This window comes from Pantherophis guttatus, chromosome 1, assembly GCF_059756535.1.
Source record: "Pantherophis guttatus breed Tessera chromosome 1, ASM5975653v1, whole genome shotgun sequence".
NCBI classification, from domain to species: Eukaryota; Metazoa; Chordata; class Lepidosauria; order Squamata; family Colubridae; genus Pantherophis; species Pantherophis guttatus.
Window position 1 is genome coordinate 132,522,844 of NC_142063.1, and position 12,752 is coordinate 132,535,595.

Here is a 12,752-nt window from a genome sequence, read left to right on the forward strand (position 1 = left end):
GAGAACCGCCGCCCCCCTCACAGTGGCAGAAGCAGAAGGCAGGGTAGCCAGCTGCCAGCCAGCAAACCCTGCCCCGCTGCCCCTGAGCTGGCCAGGCGCTCTGGCAGCTCTGCTCCCCTTGTCTTGCTCTCCTTGCAGGTTCCAGGCAAGTGCATGCGCACTAGCCAGTTGGTCTTCGTGTGCGCATGTGCACCAGAAACTGGAAGACCAAGTGGCATGTGCACCAGAAACTGGAAGACCAGGTGGCATGTGCACATGTGTGTGCTGGAAACTGGAAGATGTTTCTGGCGCGCTCTTTTGGTTTCTGGAACTCCCGCACACATGAAGACCAGCTGGCCAGTCCAAAAAGATTTCAGGGTTATTTTGCTGCTCTCCCAATTTCAATTACAGAGAGACAGAGAGAGACAGAGACACTATTAGGAAAGTATTTATGCAGGTGTGCACAGTATCTTACTAGGCCTTACTAGCCCTTACAATATTTCTACAGTTCCCCTGTAGTCTTCTATGTCCTCTGAAAAATTGCTTCAGTATTGGAAGTCCCTCTAGAATTGAAGTGGGGGGAGATGACAATGAGGGATAAGGATGAATGTGGAAATTAATCAAACTTGTCTCTTCTGTTCAAGGGAATAAAAATTCTGTGTCATTTTGATGCTCCATGTATTATGCTGGGTTCCTATCACCTAATTCCATGTACAAAGGCAGTCACCTCTCTAGATACCTGTTAAATAAGTGGTACAATAATGCATTCTTGACTTTTACTAGGAATAGATGCATTTGTCTTTTCCTTTCTACTACCTGACCAAGGGAATAAAGACTTTATATCCGTTCAGAGATATAAAGTCAGCGACACCAACAAAAAGGGATTTAATTTGGATCCAAGTCACAATCGATGCAAACCAGGACAAACTTATCACTACTACATCACATAAATTAGAATAAACATCCCTGTTCTAGTTGCAGTTCTCAAGATCTTTGAATCCCATTTCCATTTTAACAGAAGTTCACAATACAAAAGACTTGAGTTTATTATGATATCTGATTTTTTTGCTGGATAGTTTTCACATACTGCAAGATAATCAGATTAGTCACTGCACCAGTTGTAACTTTACTAGGGGCTTTCATCTTTATTTGCTTTCCCATTCTTGTGTTTTCTCCTTTCCTCCTAAGTAGGCCCTATTAAGGCCCTTTGCCATTATTTCTCTAACTGCTGCACAATAGCTTTAGAGGGCTTTTCACTTTAATGAGTGTGAATGAATCATGTGGTAGAAACTCTAGCTAGACTGGAGAGACGGTTAAGAGAGGGTTGAGCTTAGAATCTTTGCACTGCAGAAAGCAAGAAGGCCTGACCGTCTAAAGAATCTCTGAAGCCTTATCTGACCCTTCCCAAGGGAATTTAGTCAATCTGGTGAGATTCTTGCAACATAGTTGACTAACAATAAAGCTCCTGCTTGAGACTGTTCATCTATGGCTCTGGTTGCTTGGGTCTAGAGGGAGCACTGTTTTTTTCCCCCCCCAAAGTGGGGGAGGTATGTGGACATTCAAGAGGCATCATCCATCCAGGGGTATAAAAATGTTCCTGATGATTTGGAAGGTTGAAGCCAATAGCTATGTGACAGCCTATTTATTTTTATTTTATTTTATGAGATACCTTCCTTATTTTACAGTATCTTACAATCGGATAGAGGAAGAATGCTATAAAAATGTTTCATACAAAGGATAATGCAGACACTCATAGATGACATATAATCACATATTTCTATATCTGGATTTTGTCAATTAAAGGTTATTTAATTAGTGAAGTTTATTTTTTTAAAAAATGGGCAAAGAGAACAGTGCCAAAGAAATTTTACAATCTAAAATATATATTAGCATATTATAGCCCTTATTTGTTCAACCGTACTAATTAGATAATTTGCATAATCTGTGTCCCCTTATTTATACAATTTTATTCCTTTATTTATATTATACCATTTCCTATAGATAGTAAGGCTTGCTATCTAAACAGATTAAAAAGCAAATTTTTGTTCCATCCAATCTATTAATGAAATACAACAATTAATTATTCTTATGACAAAAAATTAAATCAACTGATTATACGGTAGTAAAATGTATGACTCCTAATAAACTTTAGAGCTTCGGAGCAAGTTTTTTAAAAATCTTAATCTCTGAACCACAAATACACAAAGCTAAGAGTGTATAATATAAAGCCAACATACAATTAGCAGCACCTTATTCTAATTATCTTTGATATAAAAAAGTTATAAAAGTTGGTCTGTAGTTCATTTTTCTCCATGGATTACTTCTTGGATTGCTTCTGTAGATTAATTTTGGAAGCACTGGTACATTCTTTTTTATTTTTAAAAGCAAGCTACCGCACAAAACTAAAATCAATGAAGAAATCCTATTTGGTGACCTTCCACAGCCAAGATTGCGTCTTAAAAATGTAATGAGTTTTTCTCCTCTCTCTTATAACAATTGGCAATAACTGATACAGCGCTATGATTTCATTTAAACAAGAAAAGAAAAACTATGCAAACTACACTAATCATTCATTGGGAACACACTGAAAAGTATACTAGAAGGACGAGAATGCAGTATTAGCTCCTCTACAATTGATTAAAAATTAGAAAAATTAAGCAACACAAAGGTAAACAAAAGTATTTATTCACATTTTGGAATGTAGCTATTGAAGCTATAAAGTAAGATATGGTGTGATTTCAACTGCAAGGGTTGCATACTTGAAAATTTATGAAATAAGATTTGATAAAGTTAAGAACTTAAGAAAAAATCAAGGTTAAAACTATGAGACAGATAAAATCACGATTCAAACTGTTAAAAAATTCCTCAAACTGTATTTTTAAAAACATAGTAAATGTTATGCTGTATAAGCGTATAATGAATGAAATTATAAGCCAGTTTTAAGTATTTTTACTGATATCATGACCATTACACCCAATCATTTTCTAAACGTGTACATTTGTACAATATAATATTGTGGCTAGGTGATTAGGAAGAAATGTTTAAATTGTTTATTTTTTTTCCTAAGTAGATCCATGGTAGTCATGAACTCCTAAAACACTTCTCAGAGACCTGTATCATTATGTATGTTGAAATTCCTGACAGCCTTGGTACTACATATGACTATGTAGCAAAGCAGTGCCTTTCAAACTGTATTCAAGGCTTGTTGTTGGGAGCTATTACCAGAGGTGGGCTGTGGCTGGTTCACACCAGTTCTCCCAAACCGGATGTTAATTTTCTGAGCAGTTTGGAGAACTGGTTGTTGGAAGAAATCTTTTCCCACTTTACAGGGCTAATCCTGCAAGGGAGGCAGGAAGGAAACATTCTGGTATGCCTGTATTTCTAGCCTAATCCTTATCTTAATTGCCCTGCTACTTTAAGTGTTTTCAGAAACTGCCTCTGGTTAAGCTTGTTACATTGTAAGCCTTAATGGTTCTTGGCAGTATGTCCAGACTTTCTGTCTATAGACTGACCTTGTCCAGAGTTTCCCCCACCTCGAGTTTTTTGTGGTACTTTTATTCCTGGGGCTTGACTTCCTTAAAGATTGCTAAAGGGTTGTTTTAAGCTTTTTGGAGTATACTTCCAACACGGTTGGAACAGCTATTTACAGAATGGTTAGCATAGCTATAGAAGAAATGGATGAGAGGCAGGATGCAAGCTTGGCATTCTGTTTGATTTTTTTACTGCCTTTCTGAGGGCATGTGATCTTTCCTTAAATCTCAATGATTACCTAAGGATATCTTGTGAGATGAGTGAGACAAGCTGGCTTCTTTAAGTGGTGCAAATGAATCTAATGATTGCTTCTCCTGGGTGGGAAACTGTGCTTTGTCAGTTCGCTGAGCACAGGAGTCTCTTGTCTATGGGGATTCTTCAGTCATCCAGGTCATGGTTGTCCCCAAGTGCTTTTTTCAAGAGGCAACTGGACTTTCTTGGTTTCCAGAAAGTCCAGTTGCCTCTTGAAAAAGCATCTTTGGGACAGGAGTCTCTTGCATTGCTTCAGAGTGGGCAAGGCACATTATTGCTCACTGATAATAAGTGGATCCTCCTTCCAATTTGTTTTAGTTTTCTCTCATGATAATATGGCATAGTAACATAGCACCAATTGTAGAAAGTTAGCGTGCACGCCCTCCTAGAAAAATGAAATATTTTGAGAAATATTAAAAAAGAAGAATGAGAAATGGAGAAACAAGTTTTCTTAGAGGGAGAAAGCAACCCCTACCTTCCTTAATAGCCCACAGCAGATGTCAGGATTTAAGAGATAAATAGCTATATTCATAGGCAAAAATTCCCTGCAGCAAGGTCTGAACAAAGGCAGAATGGGATTAGCCCTCATTCAAAATGTTAATTTGTTAATTTGTTTCTTTAGGTCAGCATTTTGTAGCCTAAATATGCCCACACACCTTCTGGAGAGCTTAAAAGACCTTTCTGCTAAGGAGTTTCACTTTATGAGCAAAAGTAACTTGGCTACTGATAATATCCTTGTATTTTAACTATTTTAATTCCTCAATGTCCTCTGGCAACCTGCCTGATTTGTAACTCTGGGTTGCAGGTATAGCTGAGGAAAAGGAAGGTATTCAGACATAATGGTTTAGGTTTCCATGACAGCTTGCAAGCAAAGAAGCTTTTTGTATTTTTGTACAGGTAATCCTTGACTTAAAACAGTTGAATAGTGACCATTCAAAGTTACAATGGCACTGAAAAAAGTGATTTATGACCATTTTTCACACTTACGACAGTTGCAGCATCCCCACGGTCACGAGAGGGCGGGCGAGGCGAAGTGCCCCTCGATGTGACATTGAGTTGCCCACGCCTACTCAGTCACATGACCACCCAGCCACGCCTACCCAGCCAGTCATTAGGGCACAGAACTGGTTGTTAAATTATTTGAATCCTACCACTGGAGCCTATTACTCCTACCCAGCCAATGACGGAACACTGAAAAGTGTATTACATTGGCATTCTACTAGTTACCTCTGATTTGGGGAGGCCTCATTTTCTGCCACAGCATGGAAAGTTGAAGGCACTGTTTTGTGGCTTGTGCGCTAAATTAACACTTCAAACTAAATCATACAGACTATGTTTTCTGTATTAAAGTCTCTATGGCTTTGAGCTAGCCTCCAGCTTGGAACAACTTACATTTATTTATGAAGTTTCTCTTTAAGGTACATGATCCTTGACATTAGAGAAAAATAGCTCCAGTGATTCCAAGGTGCAACATTTCATTCATCCTGATCTAATGAATCATGATCAAAAATATTTTTAGCAGAACCTAGGTGAACTGAGAGAGATAAAATTTATACTGCACCACTATTCGGTGCCAATAAAAACTAAGACCCTGGATGAGAGATGTTTCTTTTTATCTTACCTCCAGAGCCTTCAGCCGTTCCAAGAGTAATTTTGTTTTGTCTCTTTCCTCTTCACTGCTGTTGTTTTCACTCCTTGAATGTTTATCTGACATGCAAATGTCTTCCACTCCTGTTTTGCACTGCTTTCCCTCTTGCATTAATGTTTCCTAAAACAATTAATATATTTTTCATCAACTAAAGGTAAGAATGATTGTTAGAAAATGTGCTGGAAGTACATTATTACATTAGCACCCTAAAAGGAACTTTCTAGTATTTTACTTACTTACTTATTTATATTCTGGCCACTTCCAGAAACTTCTGCTGGCTAAAATCATAATCATAACATAAATATAACAATAAAAAAAAAAACCAAAGAGACAACAAATATACATATTAGGGTTAAAAACAATCCATACCATGGTTCTTAATCCCCAAATGCTGATGTGAAGACATTGGTTGGAAGACATCATTGCTCTCAAGGTAAAAACAAAGATCAATAATGATTGAAATTCAAAGAAATGAGGACATGAGTGACTTGTTAAAAGCCTCCTTCTCTATAAAGAACGAGAACCAGAAGCTGGGATAGCCCTGAACCCCAAACTCCAATAGCCATTCTTTCATAAACCTGCTCATTCAGGGAGAATGTAACTCAGAAGTGGTATATAGAGGCCAACAGACATTTTGTGGACAAGAAGCCATTCTGTCAGCCTATCTCATCTTATTCGGGTTTTTATAGTCTCCAGACTTCACAGGATTAGAATATTAATGGTATTTCCTGCCTACCTATAGTAAGAGGTATCTAACTAGGTATTATGTGCATACTGAAAGTTGCTTACTCCAAACTACAGATGACTTCTCCCAATGATTTCACAGAGATGTTAGATCACATAGGGACAACACTGAACCTGGAGTCCAAATATATAAAATCTAATATTTAAGGAATGAGAGAATGTGCTTTGTTCACAACCTGAATTAAAAATAATACAGAACTTACACTGAACTTAAAATCCTCATTTCATGTTGTCTGTTAAGTAGAGTTACATGAAGGACCTTGTCTGCACCAGTTATCCTTTGGTCACCGGTTGAAATCTTCTTCACTTATCTCTTATGTATTTAAAAAATGAGAAATAAGTTTCTCACATCAATGTACTCAACATGAATTTGAACCAGAATGAAGAAGCTCACAAAGCAATGCCATTCTATCATATATTTTGGCTTCTAAATCCTTATAGGAAATAAAGGAGAAAAAAATACAAGGACGATATATATATATATAGAACAGTTCCAGCCTTAGGCTATAAAAATAATAAACTTATTTCAAACCTCTATGACCATAAAACCAGATAATTTTATCACCAGAACTGGCATTTAGGCTTGACGTACATGAAGAACTGCCAACCTATCTAATATTTCTCAACATATCCTTAGGTAACTTGACTATTTAACACTGACTACTGCCTCAGACAAATCAGTGCTTTTCACACATACAGCTTATTCTAACAGTGTGCTAGTGCTTCTGTGGAAGACACTCTCTGCTCTTAAGCACTGTTGTCCATTGTTGGCATTCTCTGTAGGTGCTGACAGTAACAGTGAACTCAAACAACTAGAGAAAAGATGTTCACAATAAACCTGCAAAGCATCAAAATACATGTGAAATACTCTACTTTTACAAAACAGTAATACATTGAAAGATCAGCTAGGCCAAATCTAATTTTCAACTACATGCATAAATTGCCTGTTCGTTTACTTGACTGTACCGTATATTGGCTGCTGTTTTTAAATGCTTGATCTTCTTATCTCCAATTAGACAACACACATGATCTAAGCTACAAGCAGAAGAGTCAACATTGCTCTCTTCTATTTTTTTTTAATGGATGATTAAAATGGATATTCTCCAGTGAACCTTAACAACAACTCTCACACACTGCTTGGGGGAAAATTGGACACAGAACATCAGAGTGTGCATAGTTTTGATCTTTTCTTTGTTTATTTCTATGGGCAGAGAGAGTACAAAAGAAATGGGGGGAGAGAAAGCATGGGAGATAGCTACAGGGAAAAATAAAAGAAGTTAAAGGGTGAAGAGAGAGAGGAGGCAACAGAGAAGCGATAAAGAGGAAGTATACATTTGCATGAGAATAGATATACTGCTTCACTTTTTAAAAACATTTATATCCTGTCTCTTTTCCACAGATGCAGCTGACAATAATCCTTGAAATATTATTCTATTGCAAAAAATAGAAAAACAAAATGGCAACCAAGTAAAAAAGTGGCTAGGTTGATATGATATATTTGACTTTGTAAAAATTTTAACCCAATCAGCTATAGCACATGAAAGGGATACCCAAAACAGCCCTGGGTGTTAAGTGCTCTCCTGTTCTCCATAAGGTAAAGGTAAAGCTTGCACATATGTGCTAGCCGTTCCCAACTCTAAGGGGCGGTGCTCATTTCCGTTTCAAAGCCAAAGAGCCAGTGCTGTCCAAAGACGTCTCTGTGGTCTTGTGGCCGGCAGGACTAAACGCCAAAGGCGCACGGAACGCTGTTACCTTCCCACCAAAGGTGGTCCCTATTTTTCTACTTGCATTTTTTATGTGCTTCTGAACTGCTAGGTTGGCAGAAGCTGGGACAAGTAACGGGAGCTAACCCTGTTACGCAGCACTAGGGATTCGAACCGCTGAACTGCTGACCTATCGATTGACAAGCTCTGCATCTTAGCCACTGAGCCACCATGTCCCTTGTCCTGTTCATTATACTAGATAACAAATTAATGCCATGTAGATCAGGACTACCGTATTTTTAGGAGTATAAGATGCTCTGGACTATAAGATGCACCTACCTTTTTTGGGGAGGAAAACAAGAAAAAAAATCTGCCTGTGCCTCAGGCAAACAGCCTGCTTTAGTTTCATTTTCAGCACAGCCTGATTAAACACAAGAAAAAAAATCTGCCTCCCAGCAATTTGCCTCCTTGCAGCAAACAATGGAGGCCCGCTAGGCAATGGCAATTCCTGCAACCTGAAACAGCTGAGGGTCGGGAGGCCAATCCAACCGACAATCAGCTGCTTGTGCTAATCAGGCTGTGCTGAAGCTGAAATGGGCTGTTTGCTGTTTGCTTACAAGGAGGTAAATTGCTGGAAGGCAGAGGCCAAAGGGTGGGGGCTGGTGGGTGGGCGGGGCTACATTTGGTGTATAAGACGTGTCTTATACGTCGAAAAATATGGTATTTTTATTATAACAGCTATAATGTCTGTCATAAAAGTCTGAATATGCTTCTGCATATAAATATATATAGGCTAATTTGAGCATTTAGAAAAAGGTTAGATTACAAATATAATAAATATGTAAATGTATCTATAAACTACTCATCTCACTGAGCAGACTACAAACAAACAATATTGTTGCACTGAGATTGTATTTCATATGTTAGATTTAAGCATAGATATTCTGAAAGTGGTCTTATTCAGAAGGCACCACAAAATGCATAAATTATTACCAAAATATAGTTTATGTTTATTTTTAATCTAAAATGAAACCAGCAGCTAAAGTAGTTAATGTCACACTAGGTCAGACAAATATATTCAATAATGTCACCAAAGCATCGCCTTTTTGATTTTTTTTCTGTAAAATATTCTGCTCGTAATATTTGCATTCTTTTCAATTTCATGCCTTTCTTATATGTAGCAGATTTGTTCATTAAAGTCCAAAAATGTAAAAAGAGGAGAGAAAAAATAGAAAAGCATAAACATTATTTACCAAAACGTACAATCGAGAGGAAGTAACAAACTGCTGAAACATGTTGAAGCACCACATGGTAAATCCTAATTTGAAATGTCCATGTTTCCTCAGAAAATAATTATTTTCATGAAAATTGGTACAATCATAAGAGGTAGGTGACACTATCATCTCCTGCAACAAAGAGATATATTTTTTAAAAATTTGATTTATATGCCGCCCTTCTCCGGAAACTCAATGCGTTAAGCAATAGCCTTCATACTTTTGTATATTTATACAAAGTCAGCTTATTGCCCCCACAATCTGGGTCCTCATTTTACCTACCTTAGAAAGGATGGAAGGCTGAGTCAACCTTGAGCCTGGTGAGATTTGAATTTGCAGTAATTGCAGGCAGCTGATGTTAATAACAGTGCTTTAGTGCTTTAGTCTGCTGCGCCACCAGGGCTCTAGATTCTATCCTTATTATAGGGGTTCTCAGTTTTCGACATCTCTTTCATGATTAGCATGACCAAGAATGAAGAAAGAGAGAACTTTAGGATGAAACAGAATCAGAGGTGGGAGTTTTAAACATATTACAGAAACTATTAAGCACCTGTAAGGGGCAACCTATTCCTGACAGACAACTGCAAGGCATGTTCTGCATGTCTATTTTCTACTCAGCACAGATTTATACTTTCTAAAAACTTGCTCCTCATTATTAACTTATAACACTTCATTATTCAGTACCAGATGGCTATAATTTGTCTCTTCCCTTTTCTATAACAGTAGAGAAGCAAAGGCTTGGGATCTCAAACAGACAAGATTTTCTGAAGCTGAATGTAGAAATTTGATTCTGAAGTAATCTAAATAGACAACAAGGAGTGAAATTTGCGTCTCGTAAAAGCCTGTTTAGTCTAATGCAGTGTTTCCCAACCTTGGCAATTTCCCTAGGTATATGAGTTCAACTCTCATAATTACACAGCTAGCTCAGCCATTGCTAAGAATTCTGGGAGTTGAAGTCCATTCATTTTCAATTTGACAAGGTTGATAAACACTGGTCTACTACCAGTAATTAAGGTATCAAGTTACAAACCAGAAGATTCTGAGTTCTTTTTCTGCCTTAGACATGAAAGCCAGCTGGGTGACTTTCGGCCAATTACTCTTCCTCAGCCCAGCATACCTCAGAGGCAGTGGTGAAATCCAAATTTTTTTACTACCGGTTCTGTGGGCGTGGCTTGGTGGGCGTGGTGTGGCTTGGTGGGCATGGCTTGGTGGGCATGGCAAGAGAAGGATACTGCAAAAATCTCCATTTCCACCCCATTCCAGGGGACAGATACTACAAAATCTCCATTCCCACCCCACTCCAGGGGAGGGATACTGCAAAATCCCCATTCCCTCCCCACTCCTGGGGGGAAGGATATTGCAAAATCTCCATTCCCACCCTACTCTGGAGCCAGCCAAAGGTGGTATCTGCTGGTTCTCCAAACTACTCAAAATTTCCGCTACTGGTTCTCTGAACTACTCAAAATTTCAGCTACCAGTTCTTCAGAACCTGCTGGATTTCACTCCTGCTCAGAGGGTTGTTGTTGTTGAGGAAAATGTGAAGATGTAATAGTAGTAGTTTTGGGCATATTTGCCACCTTGAGTTATTTGTAAAAATAATAAAGCTAGGATTTTAAAAAAATCATTTTAAAAAACTGCTTCTCTTGAGGCCACTGCTTATTCTTAGCCCCACAGTTCTAACTCTGGAAATCCTTCAGAATAGCCTAGTTTGCATTGTTATAGAAGGTATTGCAAACAGAATGTGATTAAAAACTATTTTCCATGAGTGAGAGTGGTTGTTGAAAGTTTTAAACTGAAGATTTAAAAGATGCCAACCATTTAATCTGGGACTTTCGTATGCAAAGCAGGTACCCTTTGACTGCCATTTTCTAGTCTTTCTGCAGTCAAATGGCTAGTGGCAATGTCTAATGCGGAGCCCTGAGTGCCAATATTTTCCTTTTATAATCCAGCAACATGACCGTGGTGTCAGAAAAAGCCCAAGGGATTGGAGATGGAGGGGTCTGAACTATGACTCTACCAAGTGATTAAGGAAAAATGTTGCCTCAGGCAAAACAAATGATGAAATGTTTTTAACTTTCAAAATCAAGGAAAGGGGTAAGGGAAAAATGAATACAAACAGTAAGAGAAGACAAAAATAGCATTCTGAATAACAGAAGAACAGAGGAAAGGAAATTATAGCCAGGTACGAGAAGATAGCAATGGGAAAACTGTTAGGAAAAAGAAGAAAAGAAACCTATACCTTTAGGAAAAAGAACTAAAAAAACAAATAAATAGGAGCAGATAATAAACAAGAAGAGGAGAGGGGAGGGAAGAAAGGGAAAGGGAGAAAAGGAGAGGAAAGGAGAAAGGGGGGAGGAAGATGGCAGAGAGGGGGAGGGGAGAGGAGAGGATAGATTATATTTGAAAACCCTCCATATATAGGTTCCATGATCTGACTTGAAATTCAATCTTTCAATTAAAAATCTCTACGATAAATCCCTTATGAAGTGATAAGCAGAGTAAAGTAACATAATACTAGAAACACTGATATTCAAACTGTAGTGTTCTGGAGGAGAAAAACAAGAAAAGAGAAGACAGAAGCTAATATCTGAAAATACAGCACATTAAACCAATTTGAAGCAAGGCAAACCAGCAGGTTGCCAATTATCGTATCCTTGAATGAAAAGCATCACATAAAATTTTCTACTTTTTAGCTTTGCAGCTAATAGTAAACAAGCTGTGTATTGTTGATAGATAAACAAGGTATACATGAAAGGTGTTTTCAATATGCCTGTGGTCAGCAAACTCTTTTATTGTGGAATATTTCTATGCTAATTCAAAGAAGAAAAATAGACCAAATTTGCAAAACTGGATTCAGTGAATGGCTATGACCTTCTTTCTTTTCACAGCCACTAGTTTCATTCTCTAGGTCATCTTTGGCTTAATCATTGTTTAGATTATTTTGTTATAGAACAATACATAATTTTTAAGCTCAGATATTCTTAAATTGTAGTTTCTGAATTTCCACATATCCACATCTATAGTCATAGCCAACCTTCAATGACTATTAGGTCCTTCTTCAATTATGGACATTCTGTGTAATGAGAAAGTTAGTTTGCTGTTGTGGTTTTGATGCTAGGATAAACCTTATAGAATAGAATAGAGATAGAAAGGACCTTGGAGGTCTTCTAGTCCAACCTCTGCTCAAGCAAGATATCTTGTAGTAGTTCAGACAAGTGGCTGTTCAGTGTCTTCTTAAAAACCTCCAGGGATGAAACACCCACAAGATCTGAAGGCAAGCTGTTCCACTGGTTAATTGTTCTTGCTGTTAGGAAGATTCTTCTTAATTCCAGGTTGCTTCTCTCCTTGATTAGTTTCCGTTCATCATTTCTTGCTCTGCCCTCTGGTAATTTGGAAAATGTTGACCCCTTCTTCTTTGTGGCAGACCCTCAAATACTGGAATAATTCTATCATATCATCCATAGTCCTTCGTTTCTCTAGACTAGCCAAACCCAAATCCTGCAACTGTTCTTCATATGTTTTAGTCTTGAGGTCTCAGGTATAAAAGCCAGCTGGGTGACTTTGAGACAGTCATTCTTTCTCAGCCCAATACACATCAGACTGTGTTGTGGGAAAACAAGA

At 37.9% G+C, this 12,752-nt stretch overlaps 1 protein-coding gene across 9 annotated transcripts in view; it reads right to left on the reverse strand.

The window, feature by feature from the left end:
- Nucleotides 1–12,752, reverse strand: part of NCKAP5 (NCK associated protein 5) — a 674,857-nt gene that overhangs the window by 219,455 nt on the left and 442,650 nt on the right. For all 9 annotated transcript variants that reach the window (XM_034423812.2, XM_060687933.2, XM_087884207.1 and 6 more), the window contains one exon: nucleotides 5,384–5,530. In XM_034423812.2, coding sequence (XP_034279703.2) covers nucleotides 5,384–5,530 — 147 coding nt within the window. The remainder of the gene's footprint in view (nucleotides 1–5,383; nucleotides 5,531–12,752) is intronic.